Source organism: Venturia canescens, chromosome 1, assembly GCF_019457755.1.
Source record: "Venturia canescens isolate UGA chromosome 1, ASM1945775v1, whole genome shotgun sequence".
NCBI classification, from domain to species: Eukaryota; Metazoa; Arthropoda; class Insecta; order Hymenoptera; family Ichneumonidae; genus Venturia; species Venturia canescens.
The window spans coordinates 22,127,821-22,153,104 of record NC_057421.1 but is presented as its reverse complement, the minus strand read 5'-3'; the positions used below and the strand labels follow the sequence as shown (position 1 = coordinate 22,153,104).

The following is a 25,284-nucleotide window of genomic DNA, read 5'->3' as shown; positions in this document are numbered from 1 at the left end:
GCTTATGCTATCTATTATTATTATGTTCGAAACTGTAGAGGTTTTGTTTTTCTTGTTCTCTACGAATGAATTGCATTCGATGCACGCATACTTGTTTTTGTTAACGAAAAACGGCTGATTCGATTCTCTGCCCAGTGGCATCAGAATTCATGGAAATGATGAGGCTCGTATGGTGAATCATTTCCAACCGTTGCAATGACCCACAGATTAACGCCATCTTCACGTCCAACGTATCGAACGCCGGAACTGAAATACTGAAATATTTTTAGTTACGCCCTTTCGCAAACTCGAGGTGAATATATGACTAAGAATCTCAAATATAGTTTCGTCATCTTTGTTTACGAATCCGTTGACCACTCCGGATCATTTTTTGGCTTTACAGCAAACTTTCGTTACTTATTTGTAAGGTCGCATTAATTTGTGACTTAAAATAGCATTACCATTGAAATTTATTCTTAAACCACATCAGTAGAATTTGAAAATTGATATATTCATTTCTTATCTAAATAACTATATATTCGATATTTTTTAATCGAATAATTTCTATACCAATCCGTAAAGATCAACGATTGCAAAAGAACAAAATTAAAATATGTTTAACCGAAATAATTTGTAAAATCGCGAAACTAGTCATTGAAAAACTGATTTCAAGATTATTTTATCTAATAGTTCTCAAATTGCAGTAAAATATAGACTGAAAATAAATTCTGAATACGATTTTCACATAAAATTTTACTATGGTGTATATCAGATACAAAGATAAACTATTAAACTCATAATAGCTTGATTTTATTGAATAATTTATAACAACAAACTGTAACAGGAAAAGTGCCTACTGAAAAAAAAGTATTTATGAAATAGAGAATGTTGTCGAACGTACGAGTACAATCTCTATATAGAACGATAAAAAAAAATAATTGCACGTCTCGAAACAGCAGCGCCACGGTTCATAACTTCGGACGAACTAACGCTCGAAGTCCCGTCGTCACACACTGCTGCTGCGCAATCTTCATTCTTTATTCTTCAGTTGAAAATGGCTGCTTGAAAGTTGTATCCAGTATTCGTTACAGCAAAAATGTGCCTTTTTACAATGGAAACTTTGATTACAAACGCGAAAGACGAAAGAGGTAATGCTAACGACACATTAAAATTGACAAGTGACAAGAAAACTATAAAAAAACATTCGGATCAAACCTCGAAAAGACTTTCTACAAGTGAGAAAAATTGCCCGAACAACGATCACAATTGTCACGTTTACGAAGGTTGTTCTTGCTGTGAGTACATTAAAACACGCGCACGCGTGCACTAACACACTGCCCTATGTGTCTCTAATCGCGTAGCAATGTAGTTACCAACGAAAAGCGATTTATTTTCAATATGACATCAATATGAATCGTAATTCTTCCTTCTAATCATCGTATTTCTGTGAATTATCAAAAATAGAAAAAAAAAGCGACGCTTGCCGTGTTTAGGCCCATTTACGCCATAACACTATCTCGAATCGTCGAAAAAATTCTTAGCTCGGGTTTCCCCGCTCCTTTGCTTATCGCGTTTAATTTCAAGTTACAATAAGAAAACATGTATTCTTTTTATATTTTTCACTGATCGTTGCCACTTGCATCAGCATTTCATGCAGAACATTTCTTGTTCCCTGCGTTGAATGAAGGTCAATTGTGGAGTCTTTTATATGAGAGTTTTATCAGATTACAACTTGCCTATTCTATTCTATACCAGCAAGTTGAATTTTTGAACAAATTTCCAGTTATTATACAATTATAGCAATACAAATGATTATAATCAAATTTTCCTTGCATAACACAGGCTTGTTTACGTTTGCCGTAGGACAGATGGTACAGGTCATTTTGTGGAACGATTCCAGAATAAATGTCTTTGAATTATGAAATTTTTCAACGTGCTAGAGATTGTTTCAAAACTTTAAAGCCATACTCGGAATGTTGTAATCTAGAACAAACAAATGAACAATCTGTGACAAAAATAAATACTGTCCTTTTTACTCTAAGGCAGATAGGTATATACAGTATTATGAGGAGAAAGTAACTTTAGCCTTGTATTTAAAATGATGAAATTCCGTGGAATTTAATCACTTGCTCTGAGCCATTAATGCAATATTGAAGATTATTTGAAGTTTTAACTGTAATTTCTGGACATTTGTAGAACGAAATTTTTATTCTGCTGTTATTATTTCAGTGCACATTGTTTTTAAACAAATCGGTGTGATACAATAAAAGCAAAGAGACGTGAATTGTAAAAAATGGAAAAAATCTACAAAGGAAAAAAGATATTGATAACTGTCTTGTTGCATTGACTTAATTATGTAGACAAGAAATAAGTGTTGTTTTATTGAATAAAAATATAAACAAATGGACAATATGATCGTCCATATGTTTAGTTATTTGATTTTTGCTGCAGCATGATGCACTGATGTTTGCATTGCTGGAATTTACCAAAAATTCCTAATTTTTTATCTCTAAACCAGTAGCCCTTAATTTTCAAAATTCGTAATATGAAAGTCAGCTCACTTTTTATCATAACAACGGTGCAAGCCCAAACATGCTTTTTATATGGAAGGTTGAGAGTCTCTTTGTTCCCATGCTTTATCATAAGTTGACCTTTAGACAATGCAGCAATCTCAATAATTGATATAAGTTCCCAATCCTCAGCATTGATGCACATAAAGAAAGAAAATTCAGTCCCCATACCGTAAATACTATTCTATGCGAACAAAAATTCATTGAAAACGCACTCGATATATTTTCAGAAAAATAATACATTCACAAAGTTTATTGCAATGAGGTTTCATAAAGTCAAGATATATTAGCAATTTGAGCACCGTGAAAAAATTGATAATAATTTTTTTCTGTGGCTTACATGAAATTTTATTAATAGAAATTACACAACTAGTATTTAAATTCGATGCTTCTTTGACCAGGCTCCAGAAGAGGCAGCACTTTGTCTAACGGGAAGCTGATTTGGCGGATCGCATGCTGATTTTGGAGATGGAAATCTCACCTAGGCGTTCAATGTCCTTGGACCTGGATATCTCGGTTGTGTCCCCAACAGCGTCGTCTTATCCACCGACTTACGTCGAGTTACGAAATTGGCGTGCCAAGATGTACACGATAAAGTCAAATCCTGAGGTGAAACTTCAAAAGCCCTACAGAACAATCAGCTCGTTGAGCGTCGATTCTCCATCATTGAAAGCCCCAGAGACAAGGAAAGAAAATATTTTCACGAGTATGTTCGGAGCTCTCACAAGCATCGTCGTAGAACGCTTTGGCAAAGTTCCAAGCACCTTTATGTCAAATATTCACAATACCCTTTCTGTGACTGTTGTACCAAACGAAGGTATAATATCACAAGAATTCTTTAAAAATTTGACGCGAAACTGCGAGCAATTGGCGATCGAGCAAAACAAAGATTTAATTGAAAATTCGAGAATTACAGAAAAATTACAAAACAAGAGTATGTACGACTTTGCGACCCCCATGTCTTACGTATTCACCAATGATATGAAAAAAATACCCCTGTCAACAAAGGTATCGTTGAATTCTGAAGGCAACATCACGAACGAACTAGATTGGTGTCGAAATATCAACGAAACTACTAAATTATCAAAGAGTCCTATCGTTCCCACAGAAATATTCAATGAATTGGATGTTATAATACCCCTCAAAAGCTCGGAAAAAGGACCTCAAAATTGTAGTGAAAACATTTTAACGTCAAGGGTCAATACAATGGAAGGAGAAGAAATTTCTATGCCGCCTCCTAAACCGGATGAGTTGACCGAAGAATTGACGGATTCCAAAAAAATTAATCCTGCGATGTCTACAGCACACGAAACACAGGAAGATCAGAACACTGCGAAAATTGCAGAGGAAAGATACTGCAATCGATGGCAAGCGATGTGGGACAAAGTTGTAAATGGAATGTCCGAGCGATTCGGCACAACAAGGGCTGTCTCGCCGGATTCAGAAGTACCTACGAAAAAGCCTAATTTATCCAAACCATCAAGAAGAAAAACTTGCACGATCGCTCGTATACGTGGTAAAGGACGAGGTAAATCGCAGTTACGAAGAAATGGTGTGAGCCAGTCGAGACATCGAAAAGAACGAACAAAACAAAACATTTATTCAAACATTCAAGATGATTTGAACGCTTGGGAGGACGAGGATGAGCGTTACGCGGGATCTGAGGACGATGAATCATCGGTCAGTGAACGTTCCACTGATCAAGTTGATTCTGCGTCTTTCGACCCACGTGATCAGCCTAATTCATCATTGTCCCGTCATTGTTCCACACTTTTCGAAAATTTATCCTTCGACGTTACGTCACAAGCGCGAAAACAAAAACAGGGCTTGCGTAACTCCCCGTCGAACTGTCCAATGCGCGTTAGATACGTGCCCGAATCTTCTATGGAAGTGGAGAACCACAATTCGTCGTACAGCATCGATAACAGTTGTGCATCGCGGTTGGGGGAATATCGGCCAAGATTGGTATCCGAAAGTTCAGTCGACTCGGAGGATAGCTACTGCATTGTTTTTGAAAATGGCTCGGAATCTGAATATACTGATTATGATGACGATGAAGTCAGTGATACAGAGAGCGATGCCACAACTGATGACGATATTGGCGATGATGGGAAACAAACGTTGAGAGTAGGCATATTTCAAACAAGTTTACATCAATTTATTCATGATTTCCAAAATATATTGTCACTCTGACAAATCAATCGGTGATATTTTTAGAACGAAAATTTTTATGCCAACAATGAATCTAATTCGAAATTTTTTCATTTGCCTATTTTTTCGAAGCAAGTTACATTTTTACTTAGGAGTACATCCATATTTCGGAAAATCTCGCCCTTGCTATCCTAATTATTTCAATTACGAAACGATTTTAAATCAGACAATTGTTCTCGCATTTCTACGACCTATTTCTAGGAATTCACGATATGAGGAAAAGTTTCTGGCAAAATGATGGAAAAAAAGTATATTCATTGTTCATATTTATCTTTTATCGCAATTCGTGAAAAGTTGAATCTCGAAGTTTCACACCTTGAATAGAACTCTAATTCACCGGTCGTTTATTCAAGAGTTGACGTCAGACTTACTTAGAATGTTTATTCAATTGGCTTTAACTACAGATCGCGATAAAATTGACGGCTTATACTGCTCAAGTTATTTTTATCTATTCCCACGATACAAAGTAATTTTTTTGTAAATTCGTCAAGCGTATCGCGATGTAGTAAAACAATATGACGGTAATGAAATTATGCGAGCCCGTTTTTTATCCTTGACAATAATTTACGGAGCAAGTATTTTTTCATATGCCGATCCCTAATGAGGAAGCAGTATCAATGGAGTTATAGAGAACGATCCACAGCCGATGACTCACGGAGTCTCATTTGTTACGCATCCATGACAAATAATTAACATCTTCTCGTTCCAGGTCCGATTTAATCTCGAGCCTCAAGTACACACGATGATTAAGTGGAATTACGCTTATCGGGCTGCGAGACGTGGGCCCTGGGAAGAAATGGCGCGTGATCGAGAGCGTTTCCGAGGTAGAATACACAGAACCGAAAGAATTTTATCTCCCATACTATCGGTCCAGCATCGAAATCAAATCTGGCAGAAACGTTTCGACGTCGACGAATAGCATTTTGGTGAATCGCCTCAAATTTTTTTAACGCAAACACAACAGTGATTATAAGTCATTATCACCAATCACTATTGTCGGCAAAACCAATGAGTAACCTACACGAAAATAAACAACAATACAAATCTGTGTGATATTTCATGAAACGTGTTGCGATAAAACACAAGCGAAACGTCGTTCAAACTCAAGTATTCATCTTGACAATATTACACATTAATTTCATATCTCGAGCATAGATATTTACCAAGCAGTTTAATGATTTGACCCTGTTATAACTATTCGAAATTGAGGCAAAAACAAACGAAAGAAAATAGCTACATAATTAACTTACGCTTCTTTTAAAGAAAAATTTAAGGAAGAATTCCATGCTCGAACGTTTGTCATCCTTCGCAGGCGCAGCACATCCTTCAACCAAGTTTTGTCCGAGTAAATTAAGGGGGGTGGGGGGGTTGTTATATTAAACATGAAAAATGTGTTGTGCTCAGTCAAATATTTCGTTTTTCATACGACTGTAAATATATCAGGAATCTACGTGTGTTTTTGATTCTAGTAAAATTGGGTTAAGGTGAAATAATCGGGTTAAATTTATTATTAACGAAAAAAACAAAAAAAAACATAATTAATATATAATACATTTACGCTTACCTGTACATTTAGTTTTGTCTGTATAAAAAGAAGGTGACCGTAGAGACGACGAGATTTCGTGGGAGATATGCGAAAGCTCGTGTATTCTTTTAAAGGCTTGAAGGGATCGAAAAACCATCGGCGCGTCCCCATTGCTGAAGTTTTTTCATAACCATATTTATCATATAGCTAATTCAAAGGAATCGGATAACTTTAAACGATAGAATTTCATTAATAAATCGCTGCTTCTGTACATATATAAATATATAAATACACTTAAGGATAAATGTTTGTAAAGTGTAATTTGTCGAAGGTTAGGATTGATAAAGACGAAGAATTTGTGCAGATATGTGCCTTTTTATCCTATACGTATAAATAAATATATGGCACGAGATAAAAAAATAAATAAAATTAAAATTAAAAAGAAGAATTTTTCCAAGACGAGTTCAGAATAAGGAACACGATTGTTGAATCCAAATGACAAAAAAACGTACACATGTGAACGATATTTCATTATTGCAATTCGTTGTCTTTCACGTGGTTTACGTCCCCATAAATTCATTGCATTTCGTTGCTCGACGCCGGTATTGGGGTACATGAGAGATTGCAGAACTAAATAATTTATTCACGACACTTGCATTCTTACTGCTATCTCTATTGCATCCGGCCGATCTGCATAAATTCTTTTATAAAAATATGTTTATCATTAACGTTCTATATCTATAATGTATTTAGTTGTTTATTAATAAACCCCGCATACATAACAAATATTCGGATACAATTGTGAAGGTTCAAATTTTGAAGGAAATCATTGTACTTTTCATTCCACATTACGACGCTCCTAACTGTCTGAAAATTGAACTGATTTTTGTTTACACTTCACTTTATAAAATGCAATCGGTTTCAACTTCCTTAACTTTTTTCCCGCATCACTGTTCATATTCCTGCGAGGCTGCCCCCTGCCCGGAGTGTTACCCGAAGCCACTCTTAGGATTTGGTATTGTTTTGCATTCCCGTGGTATAGCCAAGGGTAACCGTGGCAAACACGAATAATGCGATCGCTGTGATTTAACTCATAATCAGTATTTTTAATTGATTAGGACCGCGAGAAACTCACCAAAAGCGCTTCCTGTTCAATAATTGTCGCGCGAGCCAGTGCACAGTCGGGCTGTCATTCTTTCAAGTATATTCTCGCTCAAACTACTCAACTTGAACGGTCGTCGAAGCCGCGCACTCATTACAGTGATTGCACACCAATCGCTGGCAAAGTTTTTTCGTATGGTTAAGTTCACGCAGATATTCGAAATACCAACTATTTTTAATTCAACACGGTCGGAGCGCCTTCTTATTGCTCAAATATCCACCTGCAATCGCTCCGAGACTTTTTACTGCTGTTCCAAAGACATTTGGATTTTTTTTCTATTTTCTATTTTTGCTGTAAGATACAAGAGTCGAACGTCATTTTCAGTTCATTTTCTCATTCGATCTTTCGTTGCAGTTTTAATCGGGGCTGTACTCATGATTTCTTAGAAAATCTTTCAATGTTTTTTCATTTCTACTCGGTTCTACAGTTTTTAAGAGCTTCTACGACCATGTAACAAAATATTTGGGAAATGAAACTGAAAAATAAATTTTTCCGATCAGCATTGTTCACGCGCCTACGAATGAGGATGAATTGCAGGAATTTCTAGCAATTATAAAATGCGTTCCATTGAAACAACCGTGATTTTATTGACTCGAATAAAATGCGAAAAACCCGTTACATAAGTCGTTCACGTTTGCGTCGCTACGTAAAGTCCTTATGATTATTATGACGATTGTCAATAAACTGAAAGAGTAGAACGTTTTTCCCTGTGTTGTTCAAGATTCTCATAGACTATCACGGGACGAAATAATGGCTAGTGTGTACTGCGTATAAGGACTTCGAACTGTGTCAAGGGTGGGATATTGCATGATCGTTAACTATACATGTGCAGACTTTTCGAGCCTGAAGAAGTACGTGCATCATGTGTGGAATCGAATATATGTCTTTAATCGTCGGTTCGCACAGCCTTTCCGGAATCGTGCAGCTCATTTCCACGTAATGATGCACCATCAACTTTGTATATATGTGCGTAGTACGTATAGAAATTGCAACAATTAATACCGGTGATTGTCAGCGTCGTGTTCGTATGAGCGAGGTGACCGTACAACGTCTCTGCAGGTATTCAATGAAATTTTATTTAACGAGAGCCTCTATCGTCGTTTTTTTTCACTCGCACACGAATTACGTAAAAGTATGTTTAGGAAGTTGTTGTGAAAAAATACAACACTCTTGTTTTCGTAAAGTACAATCAACGCGGGTATGTTTGTGGAGAAAAAGTGCCCGAAGGATTCTGCGTCTCGTACGTACTGAATTTATCACCTCGATAAAAATTCATGAAACTGTGAAAAAACCATCGAAAATGTACCGCCAAAAACAACGGCAAAAGTGTGATGATCGCAACACTTACTTTTTTTTCAATTTCTTTTTCGTTCTACACGAACAGTGAAGTACAATTGTATATTTTTAACGCTCAGTTGACACTCGTCGTAAACACACGGTACTCTACTTATTTTCAGAAAATTTTGTAAACAATGGACAAAACGGACCGCATTAACGAACGCAACGTTCCGTTACAGGTGTTGATCAAAGCCAATTTAATCGCTAACTCGACATGTAGAATTTATTTCAGGCAAATTTGAGCACTTTTCACGTCTAACGACGATGACCATCAGCTAACCTCGAATCAATTTTCATCGTGGTCTTATTCTGGAAGGCAAAATCGGTGTGGATTTTGTTAGGTTATCTTGTTCGTGTGACATACGTTGGATTTTTTTTTCGTAAAAATGGAACAAAATATTCTCTACTTTCTTTACTTTCGTAGTGCAAACTTGTGAGCGGCAATTTGACAAACAGAGGAGAGGTGCTAACTGCTGTAGAGATTGAAAGTCATAGTAAAAAAGCGGGTACCGGATGGGTACGGCTTTAATTGACTTCGAACTCGTCACTGCATTCTGTAGTGAACGAAGCTCTCCCTCGTCTCCACATTGCAAAATGGAACCCTAATGGAATCGTTGCGGTCCGATGAATTCGAGTACATCGACCTCTGACCAACAAACGGACTCAACCGATATCGATAAAGACGTTAACTCGTTCAAGTTCCGACCTTATTTTCTACGGGGTTCGAAATGTGTATTTTACAGTTTTCGAAATTGTTATACAAGTTGCGGTGTAGAGAGCGCCAGTCGGTGTTCCTCTGACACATCGCCGAACCGTGACAATGCTTGCGGTTCACGGAGTCTCGAGATGTACCACTTTCGAATGCCCTGCTGCGGTTGACCAATCTTGAATAACAAACGTCTTGTTTTCATTTCACGAGCACACGACCACACGCGTACATTCAAAATGAATACAAGCAATTTCGTGGTCACGGTCAACCCATACAACAGTTTGATCGAAGCGAATCGTGATTTTTGGAGAACACATCCCGCATATCCTTTCACTGTGAACTTGCGCATAAAAACATATCGAGGCAAAAAAAGGAACACTGCATTTAACATTTCTTCTTATCGAAATAAAAGAAATTTAGACGATGTTTTTTCTCCCGAGGCGAATAAAACGATATCACGATTGAACTGTTTTATATTTATTTTTCTATTTCATGATCGTTGATGTTCGAATTGAAATCTTTAAAAAGTCATAGTCATAGCTATTGACACACTACATATTGGTTGATCGTTGTTACAACTCCTTTCGTATTATTTCATGGAGGCCATTGCAGAAGTCCGACGGCCAATCACTAATGGCGATTTAACGCCTGTGCTGCCTCGGCGCTTGTTTCGTCACAACAATCGGGTTTCTACTGTACCAACCGTACAGTAATTGGCCGCGCCTAATATGTAGTTATTGTCATAGTTCTTCAAGGTTCGCAATAAAACAAATACGTTTGTTGAATAATAAACGAGCCAGGAGCTCTGTCAATCGAATTAAAAATACTGGACTTTGTAGTTTTATTGTGATAATAGTGAAAAAAAGACGAGAAATAAGGACGCGTCGAAACTACTGTTTCTCAGTATCTTCGTGACCAATGTAAATATCGAAGTAAGTAGAAATCGAACATTTTTTGTTAGAGTTTACATTATTTATGTTACAAGTCAATTCTTTTCGTCATTACCTCTAATTGGACCCATACAGTAACGGCACACAAAACATTAAGCTCCGTCAAATGTTTCATTTTTAAGGTTAAGGACACAATTTGTTTTTGTTGACGTATGACAACCGCTATAGTTATGAAACTCATCGAAAAAACAGTTATAGGCAACAGTGGCCAATGATTGTGTGTAAGAAAAAATATTTCTACTGTTTACATTAACGTTGCAATCAATGCTGATCGAAAACATTCAAATCATGAGTCGATGAATTTTCGTTTCAACATACAATATGAAATATTGTCACGCAGTCATTGGCCACAACAACATCGTGTGTTTCGTTCCTGCAGCGTTTACAATAATTCAACCCAAACGTAATATGATATACTTGTTTATATGTTTTAATTACGGCAGATGCCGAAACTAGTAGAAGGTACCAAATACACCAAGAGGTACAGCGAGGAAAATGTTCAGAAAGCGCTGGAGGCCGTTCAGGAGGATGGCATGTCTGTTCGCAAAGCTGGCCAATTGTTTGGGGTGCCGAGAGCTACGATACAATTCAGAAGAAGCAGTCAATTCAAAAACAAAACTACACTAGGGCCAAGTCCTATATTAACAGCCGAAGAAGAAGACATGCTGGAGAAATGGATTCTTGCTAAGCATCGAAAAGTATGTCCGAGAAGGAAAGAAGCTATTCAGGCCTCGGTGAAGGACATGCTAGAAGCGAATCCACGAGCTAATCCTTTCAAAGGCAATAACCCTGGTGACGGTTGGTACAAAGCTTATTTGAAGCGTCATCCTAACTTGAAAGTGACCTCTGCAGCTGCCAAAGGTACAGGGAAGGATATACGCAACTGGTTTACAAATATCGAGGAGTATCTCAGTGAAGCCGGCTACTCAAACATCTTGCAAGATCCATCAAGAATCTATCATGCGGACGAGACGAATTTTGAGTTATGTCCAAAGAATAATAAAGTTCTGGCGCCTCGAGAGGTAAGAAATGTTGAAGAGATCGTAGGTGTTTTACCCAAATCTAATATATCGGTCATGTTTACGTTCTCCGCGGCTGGCGACGAGACCCCACCAATGGTTGTTTATCCTTACAAACGATTGCCAACCGACATAGTGAAATCAGTGCCCCAAGACTGGGGAATCGGCTGTACAGAAAACGGTTGGATGAAGTCTGAAGTTTTTTATGATTACATAAGAAGTGTATTGTTACCCTCGTTACAAAAGAAAGGAGTAATGTTCCCAATCATATTATATCTCGATGGTCACAGTAATCACGTTACTTATCGTGTGAGCCAGCTCTGCATGGAGCTGAACATCATTCTCATAAGTTTGTACCCGACCATGTCAAGGTTCTTGAAGCCCGCTGAAATATCCACTCTCAAACCTCTGAAATCCAGCTGGAAAAAGGGTGTTTTGGAATTTCAGCGTAAAAATCCCCTCGAAGTAATAACAAAAGAGAAATTCGCACCGCTCCTTGCCTCTCTTTTGAGCTCCGGTGTCACCAGCGACACAGCCAAGGGCTTTCGCACATGGGGCATTTATCCATGGAATCCGTCGGCCATTGACTACTCCAAATGCGTTGAAAAGAATAACAAAAAAGTTCATCACGGGACTGTCGTCAAACGGGAATATCGTCCTTCGAATACTTTCTTGTCGTGGGAAGAGTACGAGAAAATAATTGGCAATCGAAGACTCGAAACATTTCGCGGTGTTGATGACGCTATCGAGGATGATCCCGAGTACAGATACGAAAATTGTTTCACCGAAATGGGTGAACTCACTCTCTATCATTTGTATCGCCAATTTCGCACGAAAAAACCGACCCCAAATAACGGTGCGCTGTTCAATCCTGCCGGTAGCGGCACCAGTGCTAATGGACCCAACACAGTTAATACGCCAGCCAACAATAATAACCCAACTACTAGTAACGTGGAACCGATTATTCATGACGGGCATCATTTCGTTGCCGATACACACCCCAATGAACATTTGGAATTCCTTTATCGTTCACATCCTGCAGATATACCAGCCGCTAACAATTTTGTACCTGGCACCAGTAATATGTATAACAATAATGCCTTCCCTTAGGGCGACCTGATCAAAAATCCTGTCCAGATTTTTCCATGCATTATATTTCAAGCCAATCACGAGAACAACTCTGTTCGCCTTCTAACACATTGAATTTTTCAAGAACACCTAAAAACTAAACGAAAAAACTTGCCAGAGAATTTGTTTTGAACTGAGTGAACTTGAAACGTCCACTCTGTGAAAACTCGACGAAATGCTCCATCTGTCAGTTTCAATCAATGACTAAACAAGTCAGTTATCGATCTTTGATTTTCGCACTTTTCTTGAAAAATTTTCGGCAGTGCTAGAAATTTTCAACTCAGTTATAAGGCGCGCATGAAAAATGTTTTAGCGTGGGCCTGAGAATGATAAACGTAAACGTCATTCAACATGGCTCCGAATCGTTGCGCTTTTACAATGCAGCAAACTTCTTTGTCTCTCATCACGACAGTTCTCCATTGGCTGACACTATTTTCGTCCTCCGTCATCCCGTGGTAACGATGTACGACTAAAAGATCGAATCGTGATCGTACACTACCTTAATTATAAGATATGAAGGAAGAATGAGAAAGAGGGAGGCCGGAGACCGAGAGGAAGTCAGAGATCAATCCAGATTGTCCCGTGTTTATTTCAATTAGGCTTTCCTGAATGCCGCGTTGATCAAATAATTAAATATTCTACAAGGAGAAAAAATACACATCGCAAGAAAAAAACGCCACGTACTCACTGACTCTTTCTTCACATCGCATCATTCACAAGCATTCACGATTTGTAAACATACCATCGTCCTACATCAAGTTTCGATTTAGCCATTTTTCTATTTAGCCATTTTTTTTCTTCAACTCTTTCATTTTAATTCTGGAATCGAACTGATCGTCGATTTACTGTGTAAATAGTGTAGAATCCCAGTTTTTCTCGCCCGAACTTTTCAAAAATGGTCCGTAGTGTAACAGCGATCAATTTTATTTGCTCTCGAGATGATCGACAGTTGTGAAAATTCTATTTCCCAATTGATTTTGAACGATCACGCTCGTGTCATGTTGAAAAGTAAATAAAAATACAAAATTGTACGGAAAAATCGACCCTTGAAAATACCGTCGTTCATTACAGTGTGTCGATAAAATTTATAACGCTAACCTATAAACCATGAATTAAGTCAATCCTATTCTGCTCTAAATAGGTTTATAACACTGCTCTGAATTTCGTTATGCATGAATTGGTATATTACGCAACTGGAGAGGAAAGTAGACCACATTGAATTACGGAATAGTGGTTTTCATTGATATTGACGATCATGAATATTGGGATAAAAATGTCACATCAAGTTTGTTAGGCCGCAGTTCCGTGTGAAGATTGCATCGTTGTGCGCATGCTCCACCAAATTCGGGCGATTAAAAAACGTTACTTTCCTCTCGTAAAATGAAGCGGGAAACTTATTTCGGCGAAGATGTAATGAGAAAGAAATTCAGCTGCTTCTCAGAAATGACTGAACTTGATTTCATATTTTCACGAAAAAAAAAGTCTGAAGATACAAAGATGTTCGAAGATTAATAAACTCTCATCATGAAACGTAGGCGCGCTTCAAGAAAATGGATACTCTCTGTAATGAATACGTAAATATATAGCTCATGACCGAAAGGGCGCAACTCCCATGAGTTGATCGGCAAAATGATGAGAATTACGTCCCCGTGATGCAAACACGCTCGGTCACAGATCTGTGCTTGCTCTCTTACTTTCTAACTCTGAGTAATGTAAATATCGTCTCATCGGATGAACACCAGCGACGTTTAACGCACCATGATTGACGGTTGTTTTACCTCGAAGAACGAGAGCTTCGAAAACTCCATTTTTTGGGATATACTTCTTCGGGCTTTTCGAAACGCTCATAATTTGTTTTCCATCGAGTTGTAAAACTACATTTCACGAAAGACACACGTCACGTGACAACGTCCCTCGAGCGTTATCATATCGTGTGCTATGCTTCACGAAGTTGCCGCAATATCTCTGCGTCGCTTCCTCTCGTTGATGTGCTTTTCACTTTTTCCAATCTCTTGACCAGGTTGAAAATAAAAATTACCGTCACGGCTCCAACTAGTTTGGCAAGCTGTGTGTGTTTCAATGTACGAAATGAATTTTATATTTCCTGTAACACGGTGATTTATGCTTCGAAATAATATTTCAATCGCCAATCCGAATCGTTCTACGCCATTTTTATGAATCCAATAATAAACCTGTCACTTCGATTATTGAAATCGTTCGGATTTCTTCGGTGAGAATAAGATTTTTTTTCCGTTGCGTAACAATCGGTGAGTCATTCATTTGAAAAACTCATCGGCGACTCGTCGGTGTGCACAGAATTCGATCCACGTTGAAAAATCGACGGGAGCAAATACGTAGGCGACCATTTTCTTACGCTTTCAACGTGTACGGTAAATGACCAACTTTTCAGTTGGTTTCCTCAATCAAGTATCATCCTTCAAAATGAATTCTCGAGCTTGGTCGACATTCAGCAAAATTACGAGTGCGCGCTCATGTTTTTCACGCGAAAACCCACTTCGCTTTAGCAGCCCTTTCTGCCGTCCGAGGAATCGACAATCCACTTCGGCCAAGTAAATATTTTCAGAGTTATTATCATGCTAGTCGTACTTCCTCGAAACATTTTTTTCCTTATTAAATGTTTGTTGTTGTTGTTAAATATCGTTTTCAAAATCTGGTCAATCACGTATGACGGATTAATTTTGTATTTGGCTGTTTGACAGTTGAGTCGAATCGAGCATAAACTGACGTTTGAATGTGTATGTATATATATATACAAATAGCTGTTGAGTGTTAATGACATGTAAATTACGAAGTTTTATTCGTGTATTATGAAATTTTTGAAGAAAGAGTGATTCATCGGTGTTTTATTACATATATATGTGTGTGTGTATGTATAAATTACCGAATCACGAATACAGAATGAAAGCAGCGATGGGAAAAGAAATAACAAAAAAGCATGTACATCCTGGTGATACAAAAGCTACCGTGTTGAATATGACACAAATCCGTTCGCTCGATCGCAATCTCCTCCACGTAGCCATAGGACCATGTTAATCGAGTGTACATAAACCAGCGCGTGTGTGGTTGTCTTTTTATACACGCGAAAAAAGGTTTCGAACCGGGTCACACGGGCCGAATTGTAAATTGACGGGTAATCCGCCGGTGTCTACGGTATAAAAAAAAAAGTGCGAAAAGTATTATTTTTCGATGCGCTCGAGAGAGGTTAAGCTTTTTTACAGCACTTTTATCCTCGATTTTTGAAGTTTATTATTTTTAATATGGTTAAATTGACTGAAAAGATATCCGCGTCGAAAAGTGTCGATTGTAAAATGAGAATTCGCGATGAAAATAAAATTAGAGAAAAGTTTCCTTTCACGATGCAAAGAATATGTACTTTGTATATATGTATATGCACGTATCTCTTCTTCGCGAGCGCAGTTTCTCTCTTCCTTTTTGTCTGCCGTCTCCCTCTTTCTCATTCTCGCTCTCTTGGTTGCGTCGAGAGGCACGACTTTCGCCTTCCTTCGTCCTTTCCTTCTTCTCGCGCGCACACCGCGCACACGCACTCGCGCGTACCTGCAGCGTGAAACACGAGCGATTTCATCCTCGGAAATCTGCGTATGTTTTTTCACCCGAGCCCCCCCCCGCCCTCCCACTCGCGCGCGCGACACACAACTTCGGTGCGATAAAGTTTCTCGGAAGTCCCTCGAAATATTATTTCGGCTGCCATATTTATTGTTATTATTTTTACCAAATTTCTCTCCAACAATTTCACGATAATCCGAGCTTATTCCTGGTACGTTGTCATTTACTGAGCGCGAACACGGACCAAATACCGTTTTTAGAATAGTTTCTCCTCACTCTCCTGCGTACTCGCGACATTTATTTCGACAAATAAGTTATTTTATGGAATATTTGTATATTTAGTTAATAGGTAAGCTTTGTAAGATTATTCATATGTATTTCAATAAGATCCTTAACGAGACTAGTAGCTACCGTTTATCGTACGAGTCTGCATAACCTCTAATTGTAACGATGCTAAAATAGTGCTAAGGTTTCATCGATATGTGAAACTTGTCATAAAAAAAAACTTCGAACTTAAATTAACTTCAATGAGAATGTGAGAACGAATCGAGTGATTGAATGTATGCATTTATAGATGTTATTATGACTGCTCTGTAAGAAATCGTATAAATAAAGAGTAAAACTTGTTATAAAATCGACGCCGATAACGATGCGCTGATACATTGCACGTTTCACTTATTTTCGTACCACACTTGTCCTTACATCACTGTTCCCCGGAACCTAGTGTGCATACACGTCATCGAATTAAGAAACTATTTGAAAGAGTCAAAGTTCTTACCACTTGTCGAAAAAAATGTCCAAATTCATTATTGCGATCGAAGCGCTTCGTGGATTTCCTTTTTTTCGAAGTATTCTTTCGATCGCGTGTGTGCGACTCGACTTTTTCAACGAAACTATTCGAAACAACGGTCAGAGTAAATACGATCGCGAACGTACAGAAAAATCGCTCTCTCGTCTAGGTTGAAAAGATTCTTACTCTTGAAATTGAATTTTCTGCGTTTTTCGACGGTTCAGCCACATAATCCTGGCTGTAATAAGTGTTAATAGAGATCGCGATCGTTAATCATCATCACTGCGCGGCCATTTGTAGGTATTGTTTGAACCTGTATTCGGACACGTTTGCGTTGCTTAAAGTTGTGATTTTTCATGAATTCCCAACGGCAATTAAAAAGTGACGAAATTTGAGGTTAAGAATCCTTTAGCACAGATCTACGTTTGTAAAGCCTCTACAAATATTATGTTAATTACAAAGCATGAAACGACAACGAAAATTGTACGGTAGATATATGGATAAAAAATTAACGCAGGCTCGGAAAACAAGTGTACGAGAACGATTTGGCGTATTTCGTAGCAAAGCCTTGTCCGTTTAGATCGGGAGATTGTCTCTTTAGGACGTTCACGATCCACATCGGAGCGGTGATCGGGTGCTATCTCCACTGCTTTTTTTTCGAGAGGTTAGGATAGCCCCCCTCCCCCCTCCGCCCCTTCCTCGGGACACGATTGCTTACACAAGCATGCACTACTGTTGTCCGGCAAGGTAGGGAGAGGGAGGAGGACCCCGCCCGGTGTTTACGTATAAAACACGGACAGAAGGATCGGTCCTAACCAGTCTTAATCGGTACACACAAAGAGGTCACTCTCTGGCCGCGGCTTCAACGAGCGATTCGTAATAAATTTTCAGATATCGAAGATTCATCGGAAATCGTTAAAAAAATCATAAATATAAAACAATCATGAAGTTTCTACTGGCAGTCGCACTTGTCGTCGTAGCCGCGGTTGTCTTCGCAGCGGACGAACCCAAGGAGGCAGAGGAACCAACCGTATACCAACGACTCATACCCGCGGATGTACTTCGCGGTAAGTACCCTATGAATTGTTCATCGTTTTATCAAACGTTAATTCAAGTCGAATTAATTGAAGTAAGCTTTTCAACAATATATTTCCTTCGTGATTAAACCATAATCAATGGAAAATAAATCATCGATACAATTAACTTACTTTTCGAAACGGTGCCGGCCATGAGCTGAAAAATCGGGAAAAGAAAGTTGCCGATTCACATGTGCGCGCACTCGTAATTCGATCGACCCAAACCTTTTTTTTTGGCTTTTGGTTGAGCGCCAAATCCCTAACTTCCATTGAACTTTTTGCTGACACCGCGACACTCTGCACTTGTTTCCTGACTGCGCGACGAACATCCTTGTTGATGTTTTATACGAAACTCGAGCCGTACTCGCCGCTACATCGAAATCGACACAATGAACTTTCATAAATACCTGATTCGTGCTTTTTCGGCGTGCTGAAAAGTCTCAATATCGAACCCCAGACGAGCTAAAATCCAAGAAATATGTCGAGCAAATGCTACGTGTGCTCACGAGAAATATATCCTTCAATTTTCCTAATGAACACACGGACAAAATGAACGAATCGCTAACGAAGCGTGCATACACCGTTGCGTGGATTTTCATTAGTCGGCTCGTTCAAGCAAAACGGATAACCTTGTACTTTTCACGGTTCGTATTCCCTGTCGCAATCCTATCTTCGTTAAAAGTTGTTTTAACGAGCTTTATTATCGAGACGTGAAGAACGTTACTTTTGAACTTCTTTTTTCCCGCTTTTTCTGCATTCTAACCTATTTCTATTCACACACTAAAAAATGTCGTTACTGGGCTGAATAACTTGCGAATATCTAGCGATCGCATAAATTTAAACAACTGTCAAAAACTCACTCCAGCTAAATATTCTCGAAAGTCTCGTGCCAGTATGTTTCCCTCTACTCTTGTTCCGACAGAAAATTCGCTCGTCTCGTAAATGAAGCGAACGTTACAACAAGAGTAATTGAATTAAAAAATCGAGAAGCGCGTCGGCGTTTTCTAACGCGAGCGGTGACAGGGGCTCGGAAAAGAGAGTGAGTCAGAGAGACAGAGAGCGAGAGAAAAATAGGAAACGATAGTTGTACCGCAAGATCGCGAGAAAGTTCAACGGTATGTACACCAAATACACGCACACTTTTATATGTACGACAACCTCTCACTTCTCCCATCCGTAAGATGAAACTCGTCTCAATACTCTTTTCGTTCTTCCCCACTGTTGAATACCACGAATACCGAAGAAATAAAGCCTCGATGACAAAATATAATGTCCTATGATAAGGTGTGACCGTTATACTGAGACTTGTCGATTCCGATTTGAATACAACTGGTCGGCATTGAAAAAGTACCGGCCGTGTCCTTAATCGGATTGTTCGATATATTTTTTTATTCTGATCCACGCACGTATATTCGCGGATAAACACGGCCTTCGTAAATGTCTTGACCTCGAAAACACATAGAACGGGGGAGACGCCGCGCGTTGAATAAATCTTGAACCAGATCTAGATACCTGAAGTTGGAAAAAAACGCCATAGATGGCGGAAGACGACCTCGTACATCGGTGGCTTTGAGCGGGTACACGCCTGATCGATTTTCGCCGATCCGTTTGACATTGCGTATCGAAGCTGACCGCATCTGATTCATCGCCGATCGCTGCCTCGTGCTTTTTCCTTCGGTTTTTCATTTTATTCATTATTTTCCCTCGTTTAAGAGCACTGTAGCGCGAAGAGATCGAAACCAGAGAAGACACTTTTACATCGTTAATATACCTGAGAGCAGGCGTTCCTTGTTTAGCGAGTTTTGGCGAAAGGGAGAGAAAGAGAGAGAGAGAATTCTCGAAACGATTGCTCAGATGCTCGCAAGAGTCTCGGAGGGAGCGTTGGGTGGCGATTTTTTCTTTCTATTTCTTTTTTTCGTTTTCTTCGATTGCACAAGCACTCAGCGTCAGGCCAGAAGCTGTTATACATTGTGTCCGAGTATGTGTAGGTGTATCGATATGTATAACACGCGTGTATACTTGTATATGTAGAATATATGACAGTGAAAGTGTTTCTCCTTGAGATTTCTATATCGCCATACACGCTGCATTCAAAGGACATGTCTGTCGACCGGTTGCCTCTTTTTCTCGTTTCTTTTTTGTTCTTTTTTCACTATGCTTCTCTTTCTCAGTCTCCAAAACAATTCAATTGTTCTTACACCTTCGTATGTGCGCATGCCTCCTGTGTTAAATTTATGCGCAACGAAGATATATCGTAGTCGCTCCAACGCCTGTGGAATGCTCGTTGTGACTACTTCGGAATATTATACGAGAATTCCTACATCAACTTATTGGCAAATTCGACGCACCAGAGTTTATCGTATTCAAAAACTACCTACCCACCGATCGATCTCGCCCACTCGATAACCTAACCTAAAAACGTAAAACAAGCCGCGCGCGTACCAAGTCACTTTGTAATGGCAAAGAATTTCAATGAAACCGCAACATTTATTCAAATTCGCTGTCGTTACGAAGAGCAAATAATATTCAACAAACGTCGGCCGGAAGTCGATCGTTTTTTCAAACATTTCGTCGGGACTCGAAGCTGTTTTTGTTTTTTTTTTCGTTTATTGAACGATCTTCGTTATTGTTTTTACGAGTAGAGAGTTTGAAGAGGAGAAAGAAGAAAAATTTCAGCCTCGGATGGTTTTTTCATTTTTTATTAATGACACAATTCTTTTAATAACGCCATGTATCGTAATCGAGGTGTTAAAAATATTAGGAATAATCATTTTCACGATAAAAATCGAACAAAATACGACAATAGGTTAAATCGCACTCATCATTTCGACAAATGATAATTTACAGATTTCCCGGGAATGTGTTTCGCATCTACGAAATGCGCGACGTTCGAGCCAAACAAGACTTGGGACTTGGCGCCGTTCTGCGGTCGTTCAACGTGCGTGTTGGTTGAGGATGGTCCCCCGCGTCTTTTCGAGCTCGTAGAGGACTGTGGTCCGTTGCCAAAGGCCAACCCGAAGTGCAAGCTCTCACCAAAGACGAATCAAACGGCACCGTTCCCTGCTTGCTGTCCGAAATTCGAGTGCGAAGAGGGCGCGAAGCTCGAGTACCCCGAAATTGCGACACAACAACCAGCCACCGCAGAGGAGCTCGCCGCCGCTGAAAAAGCTATCGCCGAAGCCGCAGCTGCAGTCAAAGCTTAGAGAAACATCGAAACGACAATAATAAAATAGCAGCAAAAACGCATTAAAAACGAGGGTGTAATAGATCTGAAAGTTGGTCGATTTTTATGATTTCACTCGAGAGTTGGAAAAAAAAAAACACGACAAGCAAATTCAAAACTGTCAGAATTTGTCTAAGCAAAAGAAACTCTCTATAGAGCTGCATACGAAGAAAAAAGTATTTTCATTCTTGCCCGTGTGAGACGAAGTAACGTTACCCTCAACAAATTGTTTGCTCCTCAGTAATTCGTACTTATTAATATTTAGATCCACCTCACGTCCGCTCCGTCACTGCTGTGTTCTCGTATTTTTTCGTTTTTTATTTCGTTGTTTTTATCGTAATGGAAAATCCTCAATCGAATCTCTTGTTTTCTTAATCGCAATATACAAATCCGCGAGCAACGATCGATCTTACGAAATGGTTATAAAACAAAGTAATGATTCTCATGCGAGAGCGACATCTCTCTACTCTATATACAACTGCCCAAGGTAGAAAAGCCTTTTCCCAAATGTACTGTAAACAATGTGTGATTGTAATTATATATACTATATTATGTGGTTAAATTAATAATATTCTTATTTAATGCTACCCACGTTGTTATTTTTTCAACCCACTCTCCTTATTTCCCGGTTTTATTTCTTTTTGTCGTTTATAAATTAATGTATATAAACAAAATTATGCAAAATGAGGTTATCTTTTTGATTTATTTGTGCCTATTGAAGAAGAACGATAAAACGCTCATTCTAGTACACGGTCTGTGGCTAGATGAGCATCGGATTGAAATTTAGTTCGCATCATTTTTAATCTCATCGTTCTAAATTTATATTTCAAAAAATGAGATACTTTGATTAATGGAGCGGTTAAACGGTTTTTTTTGAACACTGCGAATTTTTATGATGACGGGGATGTTCGATGGTTAAAAGAATAAAAAGATATGATACGAAGAAAAATTCTAAACAATGGAAATAGGGGAACGTGATAATGAGAGCAGTAGCGGTTTTGCTGTTGAGACTTTCCGATTACTAAATATCGTTACATATTTTAATAACACACGTACGCGTGAATCAGCGTGAATAATAGCACTTTTCGTAAGATTTTCACTGCGCAATGCCGGAAGGTATATGCTTCAAAAAGTTGTGAGCGTACATGTGGGATGCAATAAAATAATCGAGTAAAATTTGAAATTTTCTTCTGACGAAGTTGCGCAATGAGATTTTTTATTTACGATTTCACATCCGATACGTGCTCAGGCAGGCGTCACGCGTTATTTTATGAATATGAACGATAGAGGTCGGGGGGAGCACAAGTCGGATGTTTTATCGACGGCGGAAGTTTAAACTTCACGCATCACGCGAATTCCATCCTTGTTCCATTTGTTCCTTTTACCGGTCGACCGTACATACGCGCGATTGCATTTCACAAAGCTTTATGAATTTCAACGCTAGAAGGGCGATGGTCTATTGTTCGCGGTGAATGAAAAAAGCGTAACACGAACGAGACAAAAAAATAGATGCGCTTTGTGTGTACATTCGAGTGACGTGCTGGTTCGTTGCTCGCTTGCTGGCGAGCACACGCTATGAATTTACCGATAAATATCTAAACGTGAGTGTTTCGACAGACACACGCACGCATCGAGTCTGCGCGGAAGCGAATGACCGATGCGAGAGCGACGTGTGAGCAATCCGCTCGCGGCCTCGAGTCACCGCACTTTGATTTCATTAATTTTTTCCTTCCGTGTTATAAATGCACTGAACACCGAAAAATACAAGAATATAAACACTCCTTATGTTGACGAAATGAGGCACGGAATCACAAATCGCCTCGAGCAATTGCTGCAAAGTGACAAAAAAGTGATCAACACGCCCGCGTGAACTAACCTTATAATTATATCAATTTGATTCGAGTCAATTGCAAAATGAGTATCCGCTCGTTTATTGGAATGCTCTGGAGCACGCGAATGAATCTTTGTCGTATTTAAATATATTGCGGTGAATTACGAAATTAAAAATTTTGACAAAACGTTAAATCATATTGGCAGAGTTGGAATAGCGTTTGTCAAATCCAATACGAGCCCTTTCGACATTCGCTATTTTCGAGAATCAATTTCAAAATAAAAAATCCAGTTTTTTCCGCTATTAATTTTTTGACACATTTTCCAGTATATATATATAACACCATCATGAGATATATATTTTTTAAACAATAAAGATTCGTTGAAAATAGGTGAGAAATATATGGCGTGTTTCTTTAGAAGATTCAATATGATTCATTTTTATTCAGATTTTATTACGTTGGGAATTCCCGGATAAAGCCGTCCATCGTGTTTTTTTTTTCGGTCAGAGCCCGAGACAGTGAATTGCCATAACACGGCTCAACGAACCGAAATTTTATTGTATATGTGAATTGCTCTCGCCGTGTGGGTCGACGAAATCCAATCTAGACGTAAGGTTGAGATTCGATGAAATTTCATATGGTTTCACCTTGGCTGGATTTCTACTTACAGTTGGAAAGGCTGACGAGAGTTTTGAAGGATGCGACGGAACCTAGCAGTAACGAACATACCGACTAACGCGCTGATAATTTCTTCATTCTCTACCTAACCTCCTATGTTTAAATTGTCATATGTTTCATTGTATAATAAATCTACATCTCACTGATTTACTCTCAATAGTGGATAATCGACTAGAAAAAAAGAGAGTAGAAAACAAAGTTGAAAAGATTAATGCACAATTTCTTCAACTCAAATTTATATGTAAATCACTGTTTCCTTGAGAAATGTTTCTTGAAAAATTTGGAAATATTCCGAGTTGTCATCAATTCGCGGAGGTTATGCTGGTATTTTGAATTGCAAAATCTCAAATTAAGACAGACGGAATTTTTTCCTCATTCACCCAATAATGAAATCTTCAATATTTTACATTCAAATCGATAAAATTTTGTTTTTTCCTCAACTCAATAACCAGCCAATGGGAGTCGGGTGTCGGGTCGCTCGAAAAAAGATCGTTACACCCAACGATAACCTCCAAATTCGTGACCAAAACAATGAGCCAGTTGCTGATACGAATACTTTTGCGTTATAAATACAGGATGTTTCGCAATGCAAAAAACGTGAAAACACAAGATTTCGCTAAATGAAAATACTAATTATGGCACATTAGGAGTGTGGTCATAAATTTAATGATGCTTCCGCCAACTTCAACGCTCGTCGAACAAATTGGGCTCCTACACATACTTAATGCTTCGCATACTTTCTCGTGAAAGTGTTTTACATATACAGTTCGTGGCAAATAAAGTGGTAAATTTCATTGATGGCAGTTCTGAACGACTGAAAAATCTTTCGGACGAAATTTCACGATTTCTCGATTGTGTGTTCATTTATCAGTGACACTTTTTACACGTCGTCGGACTTACAAAAGCGACTCTATCCCTTGAATTATTCTCTCGTATTACTTTTTTGTAATATTCTCAGTTCAGGTTTTTTCTCATCGCACTCACATTTGAGTGTCAGAATTTATCGCTTTTTAAGTTCTTTACCACTTCATATGGGAATTACTGTACATTATAAATATAGTATAAAGATTGCAAATGCTCAAATGTATGCGTGAATAATTTTGCCCTCATCGACTGGTCATATCCCAGCTAAGAGGAATGGGGCCTGGGGCCAGCATATGGATATAGAACTGACAGGAGAAGTCCTCGTTGGTTCTCAACTCTTACAGCGGAGACATGTACTTCTCTCCGCAGTAAAAAAAACTTGTTCAACTTGTACGTATAATATATGCATAATAAAATCATGATGAATCATTTATTAGAAAGATTGAGGAAAACGATTTGATTGCTTCATGTTATTCACTGTATTTTATTATATAAAGAAATCATGAGAATTGATGGAATTTGTGCTTTGAGCCAGCGCGAAACCAAGCCCTTTTGCACACGAGTATCATTTTTCCGTGCTAAAAAGCATGCGTGCGTTTGACTGTTGAATACTGTTCATCACGAAGAGGCTTGTTCCGATTTCAA

The 25,284-nt window shown here is 38.7% G+C and overlaps 3 protein-coding genes across 3 annotated transcripts; all 3 read left to right on the top strand.

Annotated features, from left to right (window-relative positions):
* Positions 1–990: 990 nt before the first annotated feature.
* PPP1R15 (Protein phosphatase 1 regulatory subunit 15) lies at positions 991–7,071 on the top strand. The gene is made up of 3 exons (XM_043428994.1): positions 991–1,274; positions 2,951–4,676; positions 5,470–7,071. The coding sequence occupies exons 2-3, from the start codon at positions 3,003–3,005 to the stop codon at positions 5,677–5,679; spliced, it is 1,884 nt and encodes a 627-aa protein (XP_043284929.1). The 5' UTR covers positions 991–1,274; positions 2,951–3,002; the 3' UTR covers positions 5,680–7,071.
* A 2,916-nt stretch (positions 7,072–9,987) lies between these two features.
* LOC122416242 (MFS-type transporter clz9-like) lies at positions 9,988–16,836 on the top strand. The gene is made up of 2 exons (XM_043429005.1): positions 9,988–10,426; positions 10,888–16,836. The coding sequence occupies exon 2, from the start codon at positions 10,888–10,890 to the stop codon at positions 12,571–12,573; it is 1,686 nt and encodes a 561-aa protein (XP_043284940.1). The 5' UTR covers positions 9,988–10,426; the 3' UTR covers positions 12,574–16,836.
* A 934-nt stretch (positions 16,837–17,770) lies between these two features.
* On the top strand, positions 17,771–21,852 carry LOC122416261 (uncharacterized). Its single transcript, XM_043429029.1, has 2 exons — positions 17,771–18,033; positions 20,890–21,852. The coding sequence occupies exons 1-2, from the start codon at positions 17,910–17,912 to the stop codon at positions 21,243–21,245; spliced, it is 480 nt and encodes a 159-aa protein (XP_043284964.1). The 5' UTR covers positions 17,771–17,909; the 3' UTR covers positions 21,246–21,852.
* The last annotated feature ends 3,432 nt before the right edge of the window (positions 21,853–25,284 follow it).

Bases quoted from the DNA above. Each gene is read 5' to 3' on its own strand.
- PPP1R15 (XM_043428994.1), top strand. From the start codon at position 3,003: ATGCTGATTTTGGAGATGGAAATCTCACCTAGGCGTTCAATGTCCTTG. The intron at 4,677-5,469 runs GTAGGCATATTT...TTCTCGTTCCAG, and splicing joins ATGGGAAACAAACGTTGAGA to GTCCGATTTAATCTCGAGCC.
- LOC122416242 (XM_043429005.1), top strand. From the start codon at position 10,888: ATGCCGAAACTAGTAGAAGGTACCAAATACACCAAGAGGTACAGCGAG.
- LOC122416261 (XM_043429029.1), top strand. From the start codon at position 17,910: ATGAAGTTTCTACTGGCAGTCGCACTTGTCGTCGTAGCCGCGGTTGTC. The intron at 18,034-20,889 runs GTAAGTACCCTA...GATAATTTACAG, and splicing joins ACCCGCGGATGTACTTCGCG to ATTTCCCGGGAATGTGTTTC.